The sequence below is a fragment of the Heliconius melpomene genome, chromosome 1 (assembly GCF_056956725.1).
Source record: "Heliconius melpomene rosina isolate 202511_hmr_F chromosome 1, ASM5695672v1, whole genome shotgun sequence".
Lineage (NCBI taxonomy): Eukaryota > Metazoa > Arthropoda > Insecta > Lepidoptera > Nymphalidae > Heliconius > Heliconius melpomene.
This window is the reverse complement of record NC_140389.1, coordinates 15,780,982-15,807,610: the sequence shown is the minus strand read 5'-3', so window position 1 is coordinate 15,807,610 and position 26,629 is coordinate 15,780,982. Positions and strand designations below refer to the sequence as shown.

Here is a 26,629-nt window from a genome sequence, read left to right as displayed (position 1 = left end):
TGTCCTCACTGACTGAGGTAAGACGCGCGCACAGCCGTAACCGCTGTGCGTAGAAACGTGAAATTTGGGCAGATGTTTACTTTTGTAATCTGGACATCCACTAAGAAGGGATTTTGAAAAATGTTAACCCTAAAGGGGTGAAAAAGGGTTGAAAGTTTGTATGGAAAAAAAATTAAATCGGCATCGATTTTTATAAAATTTGAAATTTAAATTTTTAAAAGTATTTAATTGAACACGTGTTTCATCGTTTTCTAGAATTCTCCCCCTAAGGGTGCAAATAAGGGGTTGAAAGTTTGTATGGAAAAATCTTTAAATCGCCACCGATTTTTATAAAATTTGAAATTTAGGCTCTTAAAAATATTTTATTGAACATATATTTCATGGTTTATTAGAATTCACCCCTAAATAAGCAAGCGGAGCTGCGCGCGTCCGCTAGTCAATTATAAACCTATTTCTTACTTGTCGCCATCGTGGTGGAATCTGATACATATAGTGACACGTGTGGTGATTGTGGGTTTGAACCCCTTTGAAGCAATGAATATATTAAATTTTGGGGTCTGACACTTGTAATATGTAATTGTCTCAAAATAGTGTCTTATTTCAAGTAAATATAATGGTTTAATAATATACATTTCAACTAAGATACAAAGAGATAATTCAATTGCAAAATAATATAACAATACCTAAGTATATATACAAAAAATATTTACAATAAAAAAATATTACCTCATAATAAGTTGATTAAATAGATAATAATATGCAATTATATATTTTAATTTGAAAGTATTTTTTATTGCACGTTACATTAGCAAACCGATAGCATTGTTTTGGACAACTAAAATTTATTTTAAATGTTAATAAAATTTACGATTAATAATTATTACCATTATTATTACCATACCGTTCGATACCGTATTCTAACAGCTTTCGTATGAACTCAACGAAATATTCCTCGATGGTACAACACTGTTACACGTCATGTTCGTTTATAATGTCAAAATCGAAATGTCACTAATTTTCATTGTAGTGATTTGGCCACAAGGGAGAAGTGCTGTTAAACAATATGATAACGAATAAAAGTTAGAACGGAAAATATTTAATTTAAGTAGGTAAGGCAAAACAATATCGTTGAGATTATAATGTGATAAGTGAATATTGTAACAAGTTATAGTAGTGTAAAGTGAGAGACGTTGAATTTTTAATCTAATAATAGTTTGAAAAGTGTACACCGTTTTAATTTCTAGTGTTATCATAAATGTATGTAAAAAGTGGCGGGTGCAAATATGGGGCAAAATTCTAGCTCTCTCCGGAGTAAAGGGAGTCGGAGATCCTTTAGAAGTTTTGTAAGGCGATCCAAACTGAACAAATCTAACTTAAGTCACACATTCAGTTTGCCGCCATCAGAAGAATATCCTGAGTTAATGAACGTGAACACGGCCACCGAGGAGCAGCTTATGACTCTCCCCGGTGTGTCCAGGCAGCTGGCGCAAGAAATCGTACGACATCGGCAAATGATTGGCAGGTTTAAGCGCGTCGACGACCTTGCTTTAGTCTCAGGTAAAAACATTAAAGTCTTTGTTTCTTTACTAATTTAAAATATGTACAATAAGAGACAAATGAATTATGCAATAGTTCTTTTGATGTGTTAATAGTAACCTGTACAACAATAACCCATTTAAATATTTGCTTAAAAACATTTGTATTGTTTCTAATTAATATAAAAATTTATTAGTGTAATACATTTACAGAGTAGACAGTAGAATTTATAAGTCAAAATAAAAGATAACATTATTCCAACAAGAGCTATTTTCTTTTTAGGTATTGGTGCTGAGAAGCTAGAATTACTTAGACCTGAGATATGTACAAACTCAAGGAGACAAATATCGAGAGCTAGTTCTTGTACATATTCATTAGACAGTATAAGATCTTCTGAAAATAAATTATGTTCTGTGAATTCATCTAGTGTGTTCCAGTTACAATGTGTTCCTGGCTTAAACCAGGAAATAGCAGCTAATATAGTAGATTACAGAAACAAAAAGGGTCCATTTAAATCTTTAGATGATTTAATTAAAGTTAGGGGTATGGACATTGTTAGACTGAGTACTGTTAAGACACATTTAAGTTTGGATCTACAAAAGAGTGAGAGTGTACAACATTTAACAAATGGACACATTAATGGATGGGCAGATCTATCAATAAATGATTCTACAATTAGTGAACCGAAAAGCCCCCATAGAAAAACATTGTCCATGCCTGGCAAATTTCCTATAACTTTGCCGAATGGTTTTGCCGCTGCCCCAGTAAATGATATATTAGATCTACTTTCCGCTTACTCTCATAGACCTATAGTTGAAGAAGTGTTTGCATTTGAGAGAAATGGTGTGAAATGTTGCCGTCTAGCTTCATGGAACCTCAACCAGCTTAGTATAGACAAAGTAACAAATCCTGGTGTTAGAGAAGTTGTGTGCAGGACTATTTTGGAATATAAGTAAGTTTAATTTTTTCTTTTTTTGAAGGTATCCTCATGCTGTATCCCTAATTTAGCATGGGTAGCCAGAGGGAACCTAGTATGTAGACTCTATTATGGGCACTACCTTTTTTCATTTTTAAAACACAATGACATAACTGTTGAGCGGCAGGATTCAATGCAGCGATTTGTTTTGTTACTAGAGCAAAAGAGTGAAAAGTAATTCTTCCCCCGAGTGAGAATTAAACCCAAAACTGTTGTGTTTACAGTCAAACCATGTGGCACTGTGTCACAGTGGCCTTCATGTTTTATCAAAGTTGTATTTAATCTTCTAACAGCTAATCACAATTTTAATATGGTAACTAAGGGAGATAAAATATAATCTATATTAATTGTGATAATTTTTGTTGGATTAAAAAATTATAATAGTATTGCTTTATAATTTTTTTTAGTGACATTTGAAAAATGATCACATATGTAAATGCATACTGCATTATAATTTTGAAAAAATAATTTGGTTTAGCTTCACACTCTATGTCCTGCTCCTACCAAAGTGGGCAGAGGGGCAAGAGGCAAGAGGGACCTAATTGAGTTATAAGACATTATGTTCCACATTAAAACACTTATTTTCAAAGCATTTTGTCTTGAGTGCTAGAATTCAACATTGCACTTTGTCTCATTACCAGTGAAGAAAAGAAAATATAAAAAAAATCATAATCATTCAAAATTTAATACCTATTGTCTTTGCTATGAAGGATAAAATGTTAAGCTATAATTTCTTAACATTTAGCTTAACATTTTATCCTTCATAGCGAAGTCTAGAATAGAATATCCAGTCCAATGGAAAAATCCTATACTATTCAAATTTTGATAAAAAAAATATTTTTTTTTCCACCAGGTTATCAATAATAGCCATTCAAGATATATTAGAAGAAACTGCCCTGCAGATTATCTGTGATGAACTTAATTCTCCCGCATTAAGAAGAGTGAGAGAGTGGAGGTACAACAGTCACACCTGGCAATACTGTTTACCTAAAAATGTTAAAAGGTAAGTTATTTTTATTTATTCTTATTATTTTTTTTCACGCGACCCAATAATGTAATATGTACTGTATATGTTATAATTTTTCATTGAGGCATATACAAAGAATATATTACATCTAATTATTATTATTATTCCAAGTTCTTTTGTAAACATGCCCTTCAATTGTCACGTGTCTTGTAAGAGAAGACAATATCGATCTAACTATACGATATCCGCTTAGACTAACTCGCTAAAAGTTTAAATCCTTTATGACTTAACGCTCAACTGAATTACTAGCTTTGTATAAAATATAATGGCTGTGGGCCCCTAATCACGGGAGTGAAATACTTAGAAAGCGCGGCGTTGAAGTTCCCTGTTACCCTGCTTGCGGGATACAGCGTGAAACTGAAAAAAAAATAAGTAGACGCGATGGTCGTGGGTTCTGTTTGGACTCTGGAGAATGAGTTATTTTGTATGAGTAGCTAACATGACATGACATCATTTAATACCAAATCCCAGACGCATGTGGACGGAAAGCGGAGAACGGAATTACTGAACTCTTAACAAACGATACTCTCTGCCATGATTTTTTATACATACAAAGGAGAAATATAATATTAAATATTGCCGAGTATAAATTAAATTAAATTCTTATATAAAACAAGATACTTTTTGTTTTCAGAAACTTTTAAAATAAACAGTTAACCGTAAAACAGTTGAGTACACTGTACTTGATGTTATTTAAATGTTATACCTTCATTACGTGTGTATTTCCTGCTTTAAAATGTCACCGTGTAAAGAGACATTTTAAAATGGAAACGGAATTTTACTTGAATAATTAAAATATGTAACATAGTTTTAAATATCCATTTGCCTTCGTGGCTCAAATGAATTTTAACGAAACATGGTTGGTAGTTTGAAATTTATCAAGTGGTTTATTTAAATATTCGATTTTTTCTGTAACTAATTCGAAATATTTTTTGTTAAATATACATAAAAATTCATTAAATTTCTTATTCACGTTTTCTAGACATAGTGTCATATATTTTTTTAAAACACATTTAAAATTTAGCACGAGTCGTCGAGAAAATGCCTAAAGTCACAAGTGAGTCTACTCAAATAAAAGAGGTTAATTCAGCTCCCTCTTTTACAAAAATAGAATTGTAGCTCGAGAAAGATCTAAATTGCCATGGCTTTGTGCTGTATCTCTAAAGTCCGAACGTTTTACAATTTGATTCGGTCACAGCTTGGCTCGCAGTATTGGCATTGACACCGGCCAAGGTTAGTAGGTCATATGCTAGAAAAATGTTATGTAAATTATATATACGTATTTTATATTCAATATGTCGATAGTCGAAATTTGCATTTATTTCAAGAGGCATTATTAATAGGGTATGGACAGTGTTTATTATTTTTTGTACGAGCAGTAATTATCGATTTACGTTTTCATAGGAAAAAATACAAGTAAGTTAAAAAAGTGGATTGAATAAATATGTATATTTAATACAAAAAGTGCATTATATCCATGGACACCTCATGTTGTTTACGTACTTTCTTTGTAAAAAGTTATATATTATCTGCACTATATTTAAATTTCAATGTCATATTATCATAAACTCTTATCAGTCGCTCATTCAATGGTATTAGTAAAACCTGACTTTGATATACCTTTATAAATGCTTAAGTTTTTCACTGTTCTGTACATAGCAAAGTTGGCAGAGGGAAACAGAACCTAGTGGAACCTAGAATCTAGAAAAAAAATTATAAAATAAAATTCTTATTTGTCTATTAGCCATAGGTCAGCGGTTTTATAGTTTGTATAATATAAGCGATATTGTTCTAAGCCTCTATTACACTCGCTGATATGATAGCGACTCCTCGAGACAATCTGATAAGGAAACTGTCAGGGACGTTAAGGGGACGTACGCGTATCTAGTTAAGTGAAAGTGTTGAAATTGATATGTGAAATACTGATATTATAATTATTACTTATTTAATATTTTAATTTCTTCGCTCTGATAACTAGTCACATCAACACGCAATGTCTCAAAAATTCAGCGGAAATTGGTGGAAACAGAGTATCGTACCACTAGGTTCCCTCTGTCTACCTTGCTATACGCAGGATACAGTGTAAAGCTAAAAAACAAAAATTTCATATTATTTGGGATGTGACGATGCACAGCATCTGTGAGAGGGCGCTGTATACTTCCCTTTGATTATCCAATGATTTACACTTCCGGTTGCTGTTTTCGACCAATCAGCGATTCGCCGGAAGTCACGTGGTCCCAGGTGGTAGGGCGCCGAGACGTTGTAAAGGCGACACTACGCTTCTTACCTCATAGCGTCGTTATTTCCCAATAGAGTAACATCGTTTAAAAGTGAAAGTGCTGTGGTAAGTGTAGTGTTGGAGGTGGAATTTCTTCACGTCGTGACCCGGATTTCTATATCGGGCCTACTCATGGAAGGCCTCCAGCAAAGATGTACATCCTCGTCAGAGAATTTTCTTTTGTGAAATTCAAAGGTACAAAAATGGACAACGGGTGAGTCATTTGAACCTCTTGTTTAACAAGTATCTACATGCATGTAATACTGTTCTATTGCTTGGTATTATATATACCAATACAGTAGTGGATTCTGAGCTTTACCGAACACGGCTGTGTTATAACCTACAATAAGGTTAGGTATATGTCTCAGATTTTTAGCAGTTGTGGCCCAATTTTATTCAGCTAACGGGCATTGCACAAAGCAAGAGGACTCATCGCTTGTTTAACGCTCTTGGAGACGTTCTCGGCATAGTATCATGCGATGTAAACGGAGTTTACTAAATAAATCGATTTTCACCGAGTTTACTTAGTTGTATACTATCTATTAATATACTACCTTCGTTTAAATGCGATAAATTCGTTAGGAGCGTATCCTGAGCGAGTTATCAAATATATAAAGAATATCTTTTCTCATCATATATATCAGGGAAGCGGATTATTTAATAGTTGCCAGTTGTTAAAACCAGATGGCGTTGCCTGTCACTCTGACGTGACACCGATCGATGACAATCAGAAGTGGGATCGGAACAAGCTCCGGTCCCAACCACCTCATTCTCCGACATATATAAAAAGTCTGTCTATTTTTAGATAATCTTTTTTATTTATTTGTAATAAGTTAATTACTAACTTTGTTGAAATGTTATATTCGCTGGGAGCGTAGCCTAAGCGAGTTAACGAACAACAATGGATAAATCTGCGTGGGAGTTTCTTTTGGCTTCTTTTGACAATTGCAAGCGAATACTCGGAAGAATTAGACACAAGGATTCGAAGACAATTTCAAAGCCTGGCAGGAAAAGTGTTTCAAACACGGAATATCGGAGGTTTATTTTCTCAACCCTGGAGGAGTGAGGATAAAGCAATTGTGGATTTGCTGCTTTTTCGTGGTTACTGCCATCGCTATGAACGTCATAACATTTAGCAATGGGCGTCATAGTATTTAGCAATCACGGGATCTTCTGTATGGCATCTTCGGCAAAGATCTAGCCAGTCACCTTATCTTAGTTGCCTTAAGGTGGACTCGGGCTATTACATAAGGTATGTCCAATTATTTAAAGTGCATTTATCTGTCCATTAGAATTTAAAAAAGCTCGGTACTATTTTAATTAGAAATGCTCTCAATTGTACGGGAGGGGGGTAGTTATAAGGAGGCTGCCTCTGAGCGTATCGGAGGCAGTGGCTTCGGATGGTTTGGGCTCCGTAGGCCCTTCCCGGTTTAATCGCGGGAATGCATCTAGCCATTTACCTCCATACCACCAATAATCCTTTTCCAAGATTATTTGAAGCAGTTAGACCTTCGTCAACCGTACATGCATCAAAGAAATTGAGAAGCATGAGTTGAGTATAAAACTCTAGCACATTTAATTATACATTAGCAATTGTCAAGTATCGGTGCATACCGGATATCGGTAGTATGGAGTAAGAATCCGCCGACTGGTAACACAAGTCCAGAACTTAGTACAAGGGTATTGCATGACTGTTAATAACTTTATTTAAATGTAACCGTATCTTTCTGTATACATTGTGTTGAGAAATACGGAGCCTGCCTCTGGGTATATCGGAGACGGGTGTAGATGGTTTGGGGGCTCTGAAAACTCTTTTCGATTTAATAATGAGCATTCTCCATATCATCTCTGGCTTTATCCAATAAGAATTTTCAAGCGGTTCGAGAAAGCAAGGATAGAAAACAGTTCGACTCGCGTTCGACAAAGCAAACCAATAGGAAATTTTCTAATAGATAATGAAAGGTTTATCAAAAAAAAAAAAAAAAAATATTTGATATAAAAATAATTTGATATATGAATTGTTAAGTAATGGATAAAAAGAAGCAATGCGTCTAAAACTAAATTAGAAACTGACTAAAACAGTCGGTTCAAGTCCACATAAGTATTATAAAAGTTTCATATTTGGAAAAAGTAGTAAAATTTGCATTTAAATAGAAGGAAACGTTAATAAGAAGCAGGAGAAAGAGGAAAAGAAGGCAGTTAAATAATTCAGAAGGCAAATCAAGACCAAATTAAGGTCGCCAGTTGGGCCTATCAAGCAGTGAATTGTATTGTATTACGACCTTTTATTACTGAAGTTGTCAGATAGGATAAAATATGAAATGCGAGAATTACAGACAACCTTTTATTACTAAGTTGTTGGATACCATAAAGTATGATACACAATAATATTGCAAAAAGACTATCAAGAAGTGTAATTCGTTTTTGTAACTTTGGTTCCAAAGCTGGGGAAAGCTAATGAAAATAATCGTCTTTATGGAACATGAGGGCTGTGTAAGGTAATTGTGCTAATTATTACTGTCAACAGTCTTGTTATATAATGTCTACATATATACTTTGGCGATTGCTACGTGCGTAACGTAGGTATTCCGCCGCATATTGCCATGAGTTTTGCCTAAACTGAACCTGGCTAGCGAGGTATACACGTAGTCGCAACTCCAATATGGCGGAGAGCATGTTGGATGTCTATGACATCATTAAGTCCGGGGAAAATCGGACGTTTAAATTGAGTACATCTGTATTTAAATGGTATAAATTTTGAAACTGTAAAGTTGCTTCTAAAAGCGAATTTCAGAGAGTGGACTATTGTAGTTCTAAAATACAGCTAAGAAGCGATAATTGAAATATTATAAAATTGATAATTTGATATGTAAATGTATAGTAGTATCAATTACTTATAACTTTATTACACTTTGAAGAATGATATAATCATTAGTCGGCCTAAATTTTGGTTGAAAAACTAATGAGCTTATATACTCACATTTTCTAACACGTCGTATGTCAAGTCCAGTTTTCTTCAAAACTGTACCTAAGTACCTGCATACTTATGATCCCACATGACAAGGTTGGCTAGGAGAGAATGCTTTTAGCGTTAAGCCCGCCTTTTGTACATTGTTTATTTGTAATTTTGTGCAATAAAGTATATATAAACAAATAAATAAATAAGTAGCAGATAGGATATTCATATCATGAATGGTCGGACTGGTTGCAGTTCTGGTGAGCATTCATTGATGCTTTTATGAAGTTAATACTCAAAGTGTGTGATGATGGTATCAAGTCTTAAATTTTACAAAGGCGTTCAAAGGTTTGACCAGTTTAATTCTGAATTGGAACATATTATTGGGCTAAGTACATAGTATTTTGTAGAGCATTCTATTAAATGCTCTTGTGTTATTAATATATGGTACTAATATCTTCAATTACAAGGTAAAGTTAACTCTGGTAACTACTTCATCATCATCATCAGCCGGTCCTCGTCCGCTGCTGGACGTGGGCCTGTCCAATGGTACGCCACTGAGCTCGATCTTCAACTCTTCGCATCCAGTCGTTGCCCGCCACTTTACGAATATCGTCGCCCCACCTGGCGGAGGGACGTCCTACATTATTACGCTTGGCGAGGCGTGGTCTCCACTCTAGAACGCGTCTCTGCTTACTATAAATTTATTATAGATGTTAGGAAGCGTGGAGTCGGTTGCCGGTTCTATCTATGACCTGCTGTCTGAGCCGGAGATAGTTTCCAATAGACCGGACGACATTTTCATTGGCATTTTGATCTTGCTCGTTCTTCTAACATCATATTTCGATTAGAAATATTTCGGTGAAACAGGTGAGACCTATTGAAAATTACGCTCTAGAGACGGTGGTGTCATCCTAAGAAAAATGTTTTTCTAGGTTCTACATTAAGAAACTAGCTAGACCACCGGAAACGGGCTACAAAAGGTAACAAATTTGTTGTCTAATTTAGAGGTGAGGCTAAGCAAGGGCTTCATGAATAATAATCGATACTTATATAAATAGGTTATTATATCAATATCAAAAGTGAGAACATCTAGCTTATTATTTAGACAGTTATGGAAGCTTCCTTTCCTACTCGTGCTTATCAGCGAGTTGCGAAATATCTTTCAAAATTTGTTTGTATGCAGATTATAAGTAAGTCTAATAATTGAAGTTAATTATTTTGGCTCCGCTTCTGGCAGAGCGATTATTAATTGAATTAAAAAAAAAAAAAAAAAAAAAAAAAAAAAAAATTAAGCAATTTACAATTCTTTGTTTCTCAAATTGCTTATAAATAAAACAATGTTACTCGTGTTTTTTGTGTTTTTACAGATCAATTTATCTGAATGTATCAGAATCAATTTATACAATCATTCTGATTTAGATCACATAGCGTCGTGCGTGGTCACCAGGAGTTATAAACACGTCTCTCACAGATGCTGTGCATCGTCACATCCCAAATAATAGTACAAGTTTTACATAACAATAAAACTTGTATTATTGTGGAGAGACGATGCACAGCATCATTTTAAGGCTCCTGGTGAGAATCTGCTATGAGGTAAGAAGCGTAGTGTCGCCTTTACAACGTCTCGGCGCCCTACCACCTGGGACCACGTGACTTCCGGCGAATCGCTGATTGGTCGAAAACAGCAACCGGAAGTGTAAATCATTGGATAATCAAAGGGAAGTATACAGCGCCCTCTCACAGATGCTGTGCATCGTCTCTCCACAATAATACAAGTTTTATTGTTATGTAAAACTTGTACTATTATTAATAAATATTTAATTTTATAAGTAAAAAAAATGTGTCAATAGTCTGGATCAATTTTTCTGTTATCGGTCTGTGTTCCACCTGTCATCTATTTCAGACCCAAGGCTACATTTTGCTTTTATCACAAGGAAACACCGGTATTATAAATATTTATTATTATCTGTATTTTATTATTAATAATTAACTTTAGGCTAAACTTTCTGCGTTTTAAATAAAATTTCATATAATTATACATATATGTATTGTATTGTAAAGTGAACATCTGCCAATTATTTATCATATTAAGAAAGTGTATGGGAACTTGGCATTGAAATACTCGTTTTATTTTCCTGTAACTACTTAATATGACGTAATACTGCAGTCATATCAATAATGAAGATAAAATATAAGCGCAGGCTTTGCAGATGACGGGTACTGGCTACCATCTACTCTATACATTGCATACGTATCGGAATTTTTATGTTTTATATTAATTAGGCTATATTTACTTGGAAATTACTAAAATACTGTTACTTAATTTGTTCAGCTTAAAATATATTTTGGCATTGATATACATTGTTCCTATTTTACGGGTTAGAGACAATCGAGATGTGTCACTCCGATAGACGCAAGCGGAGAGGTGTTTCTCTATTTCATTATATTTCATAATGCATATTATATACGTTTTATGTGCAATCAATACATAATGTATTAAAATTTGCGGTATTTTTTTCGCTTCGCGCTGTATTTCGCCTAACCTAAGAACCTAGTGTTAGTGGTAGACACTTACGATCCGCAGTTGGATAAATTGGAGGAGGAGATTTAATAATTAAAAAAAAATTAATAATGTATTAAAATAATAACAATAAATTTTACAATTTACAAGTATTTTAAAACAAGTAGATGATTCAGTTTCATTTATGGGCACAAATTAAATTAATATTCGAACTGGGCTTGACCCTGTGACCAATAGCGTTAGCGTTCACGTGTATCACGCATAATGCTGAAACGAAGAGAAACTTCTAACAAATTATAAGCATATATATTTTTCTTATGAAGAAATAATATAGGTATAGAGAATAACTTTGTTATTTTGTTAATATGTGTAATAATTTTATTACTTATTTTTATTTAGGGCCAGTCGTCGCGCAAGGGCACAGGTTGTGAGTTCGATTTCTACTCGAGGACATGAAATTTTTACTATTTTCCTTTCCCAGCTCTGATAGCGCGGCGTTGAGTTTCGCCACTCAACACGCAATGCCTCCAGAATTTGAGGGAAATTGTACTGTTATTGTTGTAAAGTGTTGTGGAACGAAATATCTTTAGATTCCCAGATTCCCTCTGCCTTCCTTGCTATGTGCGGGATATAGCGTAAACCTAAAAAAGCTCTATTATTTAGAATTGGCGTAATTCTTGCGGAAGTTTAATAAAGAACTCGATTGCGTTCACAAAAAATTTTTGTTGAATCACTTCCCAGTTCTCTTCTAAATTTGTATTTTTTGCTTTACGCGTATACCAGTATAGGCAGAGGGAACGAACCGTTGAGATAATAATTTCCCCACGCACTGCCCAATTTTCACGATATTGCGTGTCGGGTGGCTGAAGTAAACGTCGCGTTTTGTCTTGGAAGTTGGTACAACACCGAGAAAATGAAAGGGAATGAAATAATTTAATTCCGGGAATCGAAGCCACAACCCTCGTTTTACAGTCGGACGTTGTGGCTCTGTGCTACAACAGAATCATAATACATAATTTATTATTTATATTTTTCATTGTTACAGCAAAAACCTAGGATTTATATATGAGCGATCGAACAAGCACATTGTAGTCGAGGAGCTCGCACTCGGTCAGTTGTCCAGTGAGAACGGGAAACGTGTAGTCGAGGGGCTAGCGGCATTTCCGAGCGACCATTTAGTCATCTCTCCTCAAGGTTAGTGTCGCTTATTTTTAATATATTAATTAACAGTAAAAAACATAGTGTGTCGACTCTATACCATAGGTCCTTACTATATTATACACATAAATGCTCCCCTAAATTGAATTTGTACCTACAGATATCACATACACCAATTTACTGTACCACGAGGATTGCATTTATTTATATGCACATTCACTAAAAACAAGTCAAAAGAAAACAATTTTATAAAAACATTTAATGATATTTAATTTACCTCTTTATCTATAATTATAGTTTTTATTTATATAACTACATACTTACAACTCCGCGTTTATGCCATAAATATGATAATATTAAATAGACTTATTTATAACGTCCAATTGTAATATTCAATACGACCTTGCTTTTTACTTTTAAAAAACCTGTTATTTATATTAATAACGACATATTTTTTTAATTATTTTACGAAAGTACATTTCTTGTTCTAGAACAGGGAATTACCGTTTGTGAATATATTATTAGGCGGTGCGAGAATACTCGAAATATTAAGTTTACGCAATAGTAGAGAGTTCGATAGTCAAATAATATAGATAACAGCTTTCAGATAATATAGTAAAGGCAGAAGGAACATAGTGTTAAGACACTCCGTTCGCTAATAAGCGCCGGAACTCAACGCCATCTACCTGAGCGTGAGAATGAACATAAAATCAAAACATTCATACTCCGAGTGGATATCGAATTCACAAACATTGCGTTTATACATCGTCGGAGTCACTGCCACTACGCCACGGCTGCCTCACGGATAAACAAAGATACTTTAATTTGTTTAAACATTAACCTATTAACATGCATGAGCGAGTCGTACTTTTCACCTTTACAATGTATTAAAGATTAGATAATATAGCACGTCAGTATTGTATTGTAATTATACTTGAAAATTATCACAAACGGACCTCGGTAATGATTATGTTTTGCTCTATTCATAAATTAGTTAATAATAGCAATTAATTATAATAATGAGTACCTATTTAAAAATCGTGTTATAAGAAAACAAATCTTAATTTTTATATTCACGCTCAAAGGCAGGCAGAGAAAACTTGGGTACATAGTGTTAAGACACTCCAGCCCATTAGTTACTTTCCTTCCCCGCTTTCCACGGAATTCGACTTTCCACCGGGCCTCGCCACGATTAGCCTCGTTACCAGAGCAACACAGCAAAGTAAAGAAAATTCGATAGCATTATATTTAAATTATTTTCATTTGGTAGCTCTGGTAAAAACAACGCGGCGTCAAGCTCCGCTATTTTACCGTGTTTTCGTAGAAAAAACGTAAAACTGCTTTTATTTATAACTTTTACTTAGCTAGAACAAATTATTTTCGGTACCCTAAAACTGCAGGTTCATAATTGTATATATATACCTATTAGGTAAAATTTTATACGGGCAATGTTACCTGACTGTAAAGTAAACGTATAGTTTACGTTACATCTCTATTCAAATAAACCACAAGTCTAAATATTAAGAAATGAAAAACACCGAGCCCCGAAACACATTTCCCAATTCGCTGCAACATTGAATGTTTGCAAAAATATCAATCATTCGAAACCAATCAATCGGCAGTATTTGAAAATAGATATCGTTGGTAGCGTATGTGTGTATGTTTGTTTGTATCCCGTATGGCAAACTGTTGCTAGTACTGTTTAATTTTACCTAGAAGTGGTTTTGGGTTAACTATGAAAGTTCTATGAAAGGCTTATAATCAAATTGTTACTTTTGTCACAGATTGTATCTAAATAAATATATTCTAATATGTTTTGTCTACCCTGCAAGCCTACATGCAAATAAAGTCATTAAAAATAAAAAAAATAGTTTGCAATATTTTAAACTAGTGTCTTTTCAGTGAGTGATCGTTCTAGAAACTGTGGATGTTCATGCGTGAAAGAGTCACGGAAAAGCGGGCAGCATCTACAATACAATACAAACACACTAGTATCGTACTATACTAGTAGGATACTAGTTACTAGTGTGTAGGCACGTGCGTAACACTGCGGAAGTGAGGAACTTCCTCGATGTATTTGGTTTTGGATAGGATTAGACGTTGATTGAGTATGTGTGGAGTTTTGTATGGGAAAAAAGTATTATTTTTTTATATTAAATTTAGGTTTTTAAGTGGCAGAATAGGGTAAATACTGCCTGTCTTGTTTTTCTCATATTAATAATATATGATTTTTTCGCCAATGATTAATACTTTCATAAAACAAGTCGTTAAAGGTGGTCTATGTATCTGTCAAATACTTAAAAATCTCATTTCTAACTTCTAAAATATAGACAAATTCTCATAGCCTTAGGAAATTGCCTGACAGTGTTGTCAATGTCATGTAAAACTCCAGCGAAGTTATATGAAAGCCGAACTGTTTTATTCGATTTAGAAGCTTATTGGAAGTCGTATTAAACAATGGAGGGATCCGAATAACTTTCCGGTTCCGTTTGTGCCGCCGACCTTTCGATGTCACTTCCTTTGTTGATACGTCACATGTCATTCTCACACCCATACTTAACATACCATAAAAAATACCTGTTTTATTTTCGTTGTGTTGATTTGTTCCTCATCAGTGTTCAATTTTCAACAAGGAGTGTGGGCTGCTCTACCGTGATTGTGACTTCGGTTGAGTTCAGGTTCCCTAAAAAAAACAATGAAGTTAAGACGCTCCGTTCCCATCAAGACACTTCGGTTTCACTCCTCCGTTCCTTACTTTTCACCGAATTCTAGAGGTATTACGTATTGAATGGCGGAACCCAACTCCTCAAACGTTACTTAGTACTAAATTTGCCTGTTTTCATCCTTTTTCATATATAAATAATAATTATATACAAGAATATTCTGTCAAAGTAATTAATTATATGTTTTTTGTCACAACTTTTTGAAAAGTTTTTCCATAGTTTAAAATAAAAAAAAATTACACATACAATCAACGTTGTTTTCCGCGTATTATTTATTCAAATAGTCGAGAGCGTGGACGGGCAATTAAATATTAAGTATGTCTAATTATGAGGCCAGTCGTGTCGTACGGGCACAAAGTGTCACTGTTAACGTGACTGGTTGTGGGTTCGATCCCCACACGAGGAAATGAAATATTTATTTAAATTTATATTTCCATTTCTCCGCTCTGTTGTTGAAGCAAAGCGCGGCACTGAGTTCCGCCACTGAACACGCAATGTCTCCAGTTTTACCACTAGGTTCCCTCTGCCTACCCTGCTGTGTGCGGGATACAGCGTGAAGCTGATTTTATGTCTAATTATGTATAGCGCACGTGTGCGTAACGACGCGTCGCTTGAACTGTAGTGAAATTCCACCACAAATTGAGAGACATTGAGGAATTCAAATCATTGCAGTTGTTTGACGACGATGTCTTGCTGTCGTCCTTAAAGATTGAACATTTTTAACCGACTTTGCGAAAGGAGGAGGTTATAATCATTTGTGAAATTTGCATAGTCGGTTTTTTTGTTAAAAAATATATTATTTGTTTTACTACTAAATCCTATTTAGGTTGTGTTGATATTTGAAATATAAGCTATATATATTTCTTAATCTGGGGCAGCAATATAAGGGAACAAATGTGTATTCTAGTGTATTAGTATGGTGAAGAACGTAAGACTATCAATTTATAAGGCAGACTGAGTAATAAATTTTAAATAACTGTATCGCCGTTTTCATTTGTGTCTTCAGACTTATCTATTATTAGCGTTTAAAGGGGCTTAAATAAAACACTAAGTCACGTCCGTCGGCCGCGCCGTATATTCTACATTATTATTGAAAAATATGTAAACTTTCAACCCCTATTTCATCCCTTTAGAGTTAAAATTTTTCAAATTCCCTTCTTAGTGGAAGTCCAGATTACGAAAGTAAACATCTGTCCAAATTTCACGTATCTACCATCAGCGGTTACGGCTGTGCGCGCGTCTTGCCTCAGTCAGTGAGGACAACTCCTTTTTATATATAGATAAAAGAAAATTACTCTTTTTCTCCTCGTACCAGTGCAGGGAGAGGTTACCTACGTAGTGTTAAGACATTCCGTTCCTCCATTTCTGCTCAATTATATACACATTACGTGTTGAGTAGCTGAACTCATCGACGCGCTTTGTCTACCCGAGTGGGAATCCAACCCACAACTATCTTATTTACTGCAAAACACTGTAGCACTGCGCCATGACTCTGTCATAAAAATACTTATAAAATTTACATTTTACCAATTTTTTATATCAAACAATAAAGTTTATTATAATGACACTGTCAATACAGAGATTTATGTTCGCTTTCAATGTATTTCAACCACAAAATGAAACGATTGTTTCCGATTTATGATTCTTTAACTGTAAAACAATTTTAACTAATTTAGATTATTATAGATTTTTTTCCGCGAACTTTTTTTTTTGTATTTTTCATGTCACATATAAAGTATGTTTATTGTTTATACGTTAATGGCTAATATCCCATTGTCCTATCTTTAATAAAATAAAACAGCAAATACTTTTTTGGACATTCACTCAATTTAAAGACCACTGGCACTGACCGTCGTTTCGTATAGGTCATATTTCACGAGTTACTTCCCCCACTCCCCCACTCCCGCCGCAGACGAGACGGTTTATCACTTCATCACATTTATCAGACACTTTAATGGAATCAGTTTTAATTGGGCAGATTGAAAAGTTATGTTTACAACGTTCTCTTGGTTCTATTATAGAGACGCTGCCGAATGCTAGTCTAGCTTATTTTATTATGTAATTGATGAAAATCTTCGACATTTAATAATTCTTAATATATGTCGTGCCCCGAAGAAACGCAACAAGTGATGTGTCCGTACGCAAACATAAAATACAAGAAAAAAATCTATTTAAATATTTTTTTTCTTTGGGAAAGACAAACGGGAAAAATATTTCATACATTAAGCACTACGGAATAAACAATTTGATGAAAGTTACATGAAATTGTGTAGGTTTAAACCGAAATGGCAAATGTTTTCGTTACCGTACCTACATATAGAACTCCCGCACCCATTAAAGTACGAGAAAAATCAATAATAAATCACTCCGTTTTCCGTTATTTCTCCATCTCATAAAATAGTAATTTTAGAAACATTGCATATAAGGTGAAGTGGACCAGGTGGAAAAGACAAGAGGTACCAAAAAATATTTTTAATTAATTCTATATAATGAAACATTCGTATTATTCGATATGTATGAATAATTCCCAGTAGCTATACAAAGAATCGATATACAATGAACAATTCGAAATCATTGACTATTGTTATTAGCATAATTGGTTCAATTCGTGTTCTATTGGCAACTGATCGCCGATAGCGTTCGTTTTGCTTCAGTTTTTGAGAGTTAATTACGCTTTGTATGTTTTATGAGGAAAATATTCCGTAGTGTTTATTTCTTAGTGTCTTATTTTAAACACGTATCTATTGTTATATTAAATTAATTTCAATTCTCTGGTAGACAAAACGCGACGTTTAGTTCTGCCGCTCAAAATTCAATGTCTCGAAAATTAGAGCGGAAAGTGGGAAACGGGAACTTAACTCTTAACACAAGGTTCCCTATGTCCATGTAAATTGCTTAGGAATATAGTGTAAATTGAACCTTGATAATAATAAATTTTAAAATTAATTGTAATTTTTATTAAGTGCAGCTTCGATCAATTATTCAGTAAATAGTTGATCGAAGAAGTGCAAAGGCAAACTGAACTATTTAAATATTTAAAGTCGATAATTATAATTTGTCTACTTAACATTTAGAAAATAAATACAAATTAAAATATATTCCAATTACTTCGATCCAATTAATCGGTCCCCACGTACATAGCCTCTAAAACAATCCACCGTTATATCAACAACTTGTTTTTACTTTCCTTGCGTGTGGTATTTGCTTTATAGCATATACAAATAAAGATGCAACTCTGTCGATGCAAACGAATGAAAAATGGGAACGTCTCGTCTATTTAAGGCGTCCTCGATATGTACCGAGTTGCATATTAAGTGTTTTATGTATATTATTACTTTGACGCTATTAATGTGTGGTATAAAGGGATTGGTTTATATTTGGTTTTGTTTTTTTTTAATTACCTTCACGCTGTATCCCTCTTGTAGTAGGGTGGGTTGAGGAAACATAGTGTTGAGACACTGCATTATATACGTTATACACTAAGTGGGAATCGAACTCATGATCGTGCGTGTAATCGCAAGCTGTGATTGGCTGTGATGGGACCGGACTGGACGGACCTCCGGGCATTTATAATATAAAAATATTACAGAATTTTTAATTCAGCTCAAACAGGATGCTGATAATATTTATCCAAACGAGGATGTTAATGACAATAATATTGTATTATCAACATACAAACTTATTACAACATCCTAAGTATTCTAGATTTTTCTTTAATGTTTCTTAAAATATTACTCGCATTTTGCTCTTCCTTTTACTCTTCATCATATAAAATTAACAGCAAGAGAAGAAGTAAACGAAAGTGAATTAGAATAACTCTATATCTCTTAGTTATATAGATTTTTTAATTTAAATTATAATAAAGTAAATGAGTCTAATTAGCTTACCAAATACAAATTATAAAATATAAAACTTCTTAAGAATCAACTTATCATTCTTTAGTTCCAACTTCTTCTTTTCAAACAAAAAGGAAAAATAATCATTTTAAGAGTTAAAATTTTCCATCATTTTGTTCCCCTGTATGGAACATAAACTCATGTGAATTACATAAAAACATTGCTTTTACAACAACATTACATATTCCACATATAATAATATACAATTACTATTTTAATTTACTTTAGTCTTTGTTAATAATAGCCTTAGTCGTTCCGTGTTTGTTTACTTGGGTGTGGTCTACTGAAACGTATGTTCCCTTATAATATATACATATTATGTTCATTTATGTCCGGCTATATTAAATATTACATGTTCTATGATACGTTGGAAAATCGATATGTGACCCACTTTCAAAGGTTTTTGTATTTATTAATGTGTTTTCTATAAAAAGTAGACGAGAATTTTATTTTGTAATGTTTAGTAGTATTGAATCGCACACAATAAAAATAACCATTTTTTTAACTATCTATTTAAGTATTACTATATTGACAGTAACAAAATATACTAAAAAAATGATTATTTACTTTACGGTTTAAAATAAGAGACAAAAGAAAAATAGGGTATCTGCCATTTTATTCTATGACATCATGCTTGTACACTGAACAATCCTTAATTTTTTTAATTTTATTTTCATATATTTTTTTACTTAAGCCATTTTAGCGCAGTGGATAGCATCTGATTGTTAATGAATTAGTTGTTGGTTCGATTTGCTCTAATAAAGTGAAAACGCGGTGTTAAGTGTCGCTACTTAAGACGAAATGTTTCAAAATTTTGCAGAAAGTGAAGTTATGCCACTGTAAAGTTTCATCGAAATCTTCACATCTCACCTCCTCATATTTTGTAATATTAGTAGGATAGAATTTATTAATGAGAAAGATTTTGTTCCATGTTGAAGTATTATAAAAATATTGTATGTCTTTAGTAATAACACAAAAACCACAGCTCATACAATAATGGGTGGTCCTTAAAATAGAAAGACACTAATCGTCTAATTGTAGGAGCTTAGACGCGCGGAGCCCCTACAAGTGGGGTACGTTTTATCTAATTAGTTCACTAAATCGGTGACAATGTTTGAATCTGGATGAAGTGTTACGTCTGCTATCTGCTGATATAGCTTCACGTTTTATCCCGCTACTCACTTGAACAATTTCTGTCCGAATTCGAGACTTTACAAGAGCTGATTGCTACAAAGGAAGCAATTGAGAGATGGAACTCCGCTATGCTTATTTTTTAAAGTGATGAAATGAAAACTGTATTTATGTCTCCAAGCAGACATTGAATCGACAACCATCGTAAGGTCACTTCCAATCTACTTTGGAAGATATGTTTTTGATACATTTACGTATCTATCTCGATACATAGATTGAGATAAAATGATAAATTCCGGTACTTTTTTTATTTTCATTCTAGGAAAAATGATAGTGATAACACAAACACTATAGTTAAACAATATACGAACTAGTAACCTTCATTTAGAATACAGCTATTACTGTAGATATTAGATATCTATTTGCTATACAAATCTATTTTCCTAGGTACTAAATAATTGTGTAAATTTTATATTAAACTAACATGTTTTTCTTATAAAGGAAATATAAACGTACTTATACAACCCCTACTTTGTCACTTATGCAACTCAACAGGCAATCTCTAAAATAGACAATAGAGTCTTGGGCCCGCGCTCTCAAGTCTAAAATCGATCTTGAGATGTCATTTTCCATCATAGATGTATCTTACATTATTTTATATTGGTTAGTACTAGATAATCTTATCCTTATGTGCGGAAAATTCGCGAAATTAGCTTCACGCTGTAATCCGCATATGGTAGGGTATGCACAGGGAACCTAAAATAACTGTCAAGACAATCAGTTCCCCATTTTCGGAAATCGAACCCATAGCGACACCCAACAAAAACTTAAATGACGTATATCTTATTAATTGTTTTCAGCGTTCCTAATATGCAATAGACCCGTAATAATGGTGAACGTACATTGCAAGGATCTGCTCGGCGGAGACGACGCCCGCAAGCTGCAAGAGATCGCGGACGTGCCGCTGGCTGACGTGCAACTGGCCTTGTTCGGGGAGTTCGTGAGATGGGAGAATGTGTTATGTAAGTGTACCTTTTAGTCTTGTAAATATATATAGATATCTCTAGATATATCTATAGATATCTTTCGAATGGGAAACGAACTTAAGACCAGTCGCGATTACAGCCACACGCTTGTGCCCCTGCGCGTCGACTGGTCTCATTATACTATACGATTGCGGTGTTGAGTTTCTCTACGCAACACGCAATACCTCCTAAATTTGGCAGAAGGTTGGGAACGGTAGTGTTTTAATTAGAACGGAGTGTCTTAAAACTAGGTTTCCAGGTTCCCTCTGCCCACTCTGCTATATTGGGGATAATGCTGAAAAAAAATGTCATGTTTAGAGGAAGATGTATGTCGATAATTAAATGAACTTAACATGAATAATGCTAACAATGGTTTTAGTTCTAAACTATTACGCGTGTATTGCATGGAGTGAATCATGTGCAAAGTTCAAATATAGGTAGTATTCCTACCATTTACGTTTGTATCTTTTATAAATAATTTATTTTTTAATATGTAGTTGCTGGATATACGACTTTCTCTTTTAGCTTGTTGTAAAACTAACTTCAATAATTATTATTACTTTGGTTTGTAAATGCAATACTTTGCATTTCGTATAGTAAAAAATGTTATTTAGAAAATGTATTATTATTTATTAGTAAGCAGACGTAAAACCGAATGTTAAAACACTCCGTTCTCCACTTCCAAGGAATTTTCATGCCATATCGGACTCAATGCAAAGAATATGAAAACGAGAATGGAATGCTCCTTCTGTATTTTCTCCGTTTTCAGAGAACATAGAGAAATCATTTTTTAACTTTAAAAGATCATAGAGCTTTTTAAGATTTTACTTTCCAAATTATATTCGTTATTTAGTAATTAAAACTAATAAATACAAAATTTTATGATAACACAGAATAGTCATAAAACATATTTACTACGATTCACAAACGTATCATTGTTTATATTCAAACGGCCCTCGCGTTACTCATCCTCGTGTTAATGTGGAATCATAGATTATGAGGGTAATTGCTTTGACCTCTCCGGGTTCCCGAGTTTCTTATTTTGTCGCGTGGCAAGATTGATTGTACGGGAAGTGGATGTTAATTATGTAAATATACTATTAATTTTGATTTATTATTTTAATTATAGTTGGTTATGTAGATATTATGTACGAATACGTCTGTGTTTTATGTTCTAGAAAATGCTATATTATGTTTTTTATGGCATTGTGGCAGTAGCCTGGTAAGCAAGACGGTTGTGAGTTTGATTCCCATTCGGGCGAAAAATAATGTTTTCATTGACTCGCTTTGGTAGATTTGGCAGCGTTGACTTCCGCCACCTAGAGAAGAAGAACTGTGGTCTTTCTGCCTGCTTTTATATGGGATAAAGGGTGAAGCTGAAAAAATATTAATAGAATTCCATAGAGCCATTTAATTGTTCGTATGCTTGTGATAAAATCTTAGTCCTTTAACTCTTGAAGTAAATACTTTGTTAACGTTGTATAATTTATAAAAATTTTGGCTCAAAAGTAATAAATATAAAGGTGACCTATTTACTGGTTATACCTAAAAAGATTCTCGACCTTTGACATTCGCCATAAAAGATCTAAAAATACCGCATCGTCCGTACAGCGCGGATTTTGTATGCAGACGCTGGTTTTGATCAATAGTTCATTAGAACCGTTACGGTTTCCGGTAATTATTTGTAGAGTTATTTGTAGAATTTACGTAAACTAATTTTCTCTAAATTTTTCATGTAGTGATGCGTCACTCCCATTTCTACCTGGTAAAACTTAGTACCTTGCTCTTTTCAACCGTCCAAAGAATTTTTGAAAATAATATTTTATTTCGAGTTTGTAAATTTTAATATTGAACCTACGATCGCTGCGCAAATAAATTGAACAAAATTTTCAACGTTGAGTATACAATAAGCTTCCGCAATTTATTGAACTTGGCTCGAAACTGAAGCCAAAGTACCAATTCTCATAGTAATGTCTTATTTGAATATTATATTTTATATTTATGCTACTGCCAAGCATTAATGGTTAAGGCAAAATATGAAACATAAACAAATTTTTGGTAGCGACCTATGAAAAAAGTATTTGTACTTTGAATGGAGGTCAATCTGTGCTATTAACAAACTTTTATTTATAATTTCCCAGACAAGGGCTATTTTTATTAAGCCTTTACTAAATTGATTACATTTTTCATTTACTTAGTATTGCTAGTGGCTGTGACATAATAAAAATTATTACACATTTTTTTCTGTAATACATACACTGTGCTGTTTTTGCGAATGGGCAACGGCACTATTTCTGGGGCACAAACAACGGTTTCTGTAAAAACGACAGGTTATTCGTTTAAAATCCACTCGAAGAATAAAAGTGACATGTTTAAAATTTTAATTTCTTCGCTCTACTGTCGAGGCAGTGCGCGGCGTTGAGTTCTACAGCTCAACAAGCAATGCCTCCAGAACTCGATGGGAATTGGAGAGCGGAGTGCCTTAATACTAGGCTCCCTTTGCCTACCCTGCGTGCGTGAAATTGAGAAAAAAACCTAATTATAAAGTGTATGTAATTTCGAATATAGATTCTACATTTTTTTTACGATTACTACAAATTAAAATGAAGATAACAATCGTTACATTACATATTAGCTACTTTATTTGATAAAACGCAACAATGTGGCCGGACGCTATATTAAAATGTTCGTGAAAGATAATAAAAACGTCCACTCCAGATTTATTTCGCGATAAGCCCTTGAAAATATATGCGAGTGTATCTATATAATAAAACGTGAACGTGCTTTGTGAAAATTATTTTCACAATTTCAATATATTTGTTTAATTATTTCTTTTTTTTTCCTTTTTTACGCTTACGCTTCTTTAACATTTTACGGGGCAGGTAGGCTTTGTTATCTAATTCTGAAAAACATTTTATGTTGATTGGCGAAACCTAACGCCGCAAACCTAACGCAAATATTGCGTGTTCAATTAACACAAACTCATAAACTGTACGACTATTTGTAATTCCGTATTTTTAAAAAACGTAAAATAGTCAACGTCATTGATGATTTTCTTTTGTAATATGAAATTTGCAGTTTTTTTTACTTTTGATTGTATATAACTGTTAAACACTTTGATTAAATCACGAACAAGCGTCACGTAATACATAATCCGCTTTAACAAGAACAACACATTCGGCACTAATTATAATGTTCCTTGTCACATTCATTTCTGGCATGAATGGAATAAATTACACAAATTCTGTCTAGGAAATTCGTCTTTAAATTAATTAAGGCCTTTATATATGACGAATTTATATATTAGCTTTATATGACAAATTATGAGTAGGTTGTATATAATATACATTTCTTTAATTTTTTCATTGACGCTAATTTTTATCACGTTTGATAAGACGATTATTGAATCGTGATATTTAAATTAAATTCAATAAAAAAAGATTCCCGTTTAGTATTATCTCTGTACATAATTCTCTTTGCACACAAATTATATAAAAAAATCTATAGAAGATGGAGTCAACGCTAAATAATATATAGAATATTCTCTCTCAGACGATGTAAAAATATTGTTTATTACATTATAATGTTAGTAATGTATGAAACGGTCACATATAATCAATATTTTTTTTTTGTTTCAGCATTACAAAACTGTGAATCGTTATTGGACCAAGCTATCATCACTTCAGTGGACGCAAGTGCGGCGGGCCAAAGCGCTATATTATGTCCAGGGGCTGCAGATAAGAGCAATTTCAACGGGCACTCAGGTGTTATCAAGTCCGGTCTCTGCCATCTCGCGATCCCGCGCGGATGGTCGTGGGGGGGCCCCGCGTCCCCCTTCTGCCCCATCTGGACCGAGCTCAATGTGCCTGATTGACGAATATACCAAAACTTTACTTTCACCTATTGTGCGTCCACAGCACTCGTCCTGCTCTTGCAATTCCTCCTTTTTCTATTCCATCAGTTGTTCTAGCGGCGGCCATCTTTACCAAATGTCAATGTCACTTTTGGCGCCATTTTTCCTATCGCTCTAAGCATAGATTAAATATATTTTTAATATTCGATGCCATGTTTACAATTCCTAAATATAAATAAAATAAAATAGAAAGCTTATCGATTTCATTCAGAGTGTATATTTTTTATGTAATATTTTAGTTTATTTATGTAATTGGTATTATTTTTGTAAGAGTTTAATGTATATCTGTATATAAATGTATTTAGGACAATGGAATCGTGTTTTTGTATGAAATATTGTTTTATTTTAAAAAGATTATTTAGTGTAATATATTTGCGTCCCTGATTTTCTATATTATTTATTATTGTATGTATTTTTTAAATCTTGATTTGCTGAAGCATGTTTTGTTAAAATAATATTTTATTGTTCGAAATATCCATAATAGATTAATTAACTGTTCAATATTGTCAACTTTTCAAGACTATACAGTGTAGCGGCCAAATTTTGAAGTTTGTGTCAACAGACTAAAAAAATATCTTTTCAATAAAATAATACTTTAATTTAATTAAATATAAGGGAAATTAAAAAATTGAAACAGCGTACCTGACATGCTTTCCTTGTTAGATTGTTAGCCATAATAAAGTCGGACCTACTTTAAAATCGATCGAGAAATTATATAAAATGTCTACTTAATATTTTTGTATTATAAAATTTAAAATGATCTCGATATGTTTTATTTACAGGTTATTAAAATACATTTTTTTAATATTAAATAATTATTTTTATCTTAAGAACTGAAAACGACCGCGACATACAATACAAGAATTTCATTACCAGTATTGTCGTCTTATTAGTTCCTTCAAATCATTTTTAAAGAAATATTTTAATTTGTAAGATACAAATTTTCGTCGTCGTCACGCAATAAATAAGTTCGTTTAAAATTATATTAACTAATGTCACTGAGTTTCTTACTTAGGAATTTGATATCGATGGCTGTTTAATATTTAGATCATATTTTTGTTATGAAGTATTTTTTTGTATATTATTATTTCGTCTTCGCAACCATTTTTTGGAAATAAACATTGTCTTCAAATAACTTCCTTTGCTCCAGTGTTTTTATACGATTTTTTTATTATTTATTATTCTAGAGTTGCAATATTTTAACGCATCGATTTACCTATATTGTGATATAATGTGAATTGTAATTTATTTTTTATGTTCATTTTAGTTTAAGTGTTACGTTACCGTGGTGTAATTTATTTGGTGAATTTAAATAAAATTATAGATAAAATTTGTGATTTTCTTTAAGAAGTGACAACATAGATAAATATACCTTCCATTATTAAGGAATATTAAACCTATAACTATCATTTGATGGATTAGATCAATATTTAACACAGATAAAAAATACTACTAGACAATAAAAAAAATGAAATGTTTGTTATTA

General features: G+C 33.3%; 1 protein-coding gene across 2 annotated transcripts; it reads left to right on the top strand.

Moving 5' to 3' along the window:
• The first annotated feature begins 980 nt into the window (after window positions 1–980).
• On the top strand, window positions 981–26,473 carry LOC146541732 (endonuclease/exonuclease/phosphatase family domain-containing protein 1-like). 2 transcript variants are annotated; one of them, XM_085191160.1, is made up of 7 exons: window positions 981–1,109; window positions 1,245–1,557; window positions 1,819–2,488; window positions 3,366–3,515; window positions 12,343–12,491; window positions 21,066–21,227; window positions 24,869–26,473. In XM_085191160.1, exons 2-7 carry the CDS (start codon window positions 1,284–1,286, stop codon window positions 25,102–25,104), a joined length of 1,641 nt encoding a protein of 546 aa, XP_085047286.1. In that variant the 5' UTR covers window positions 981–1,109; window positions 1,245–1,283; the 3' UTR covers window positions 25,105–26,473. The 2 variants fall into 2 exon arrangements, with proteins under 2 accessions (XP_085047286.1, XP_085047280.1); XM_085191154.1 differs by having other exon boundaries at window positions 1,023–1,557.
• The last annotated feature ends 156 nt before the right edge of the window (window positions 26,474–26,629 follow it).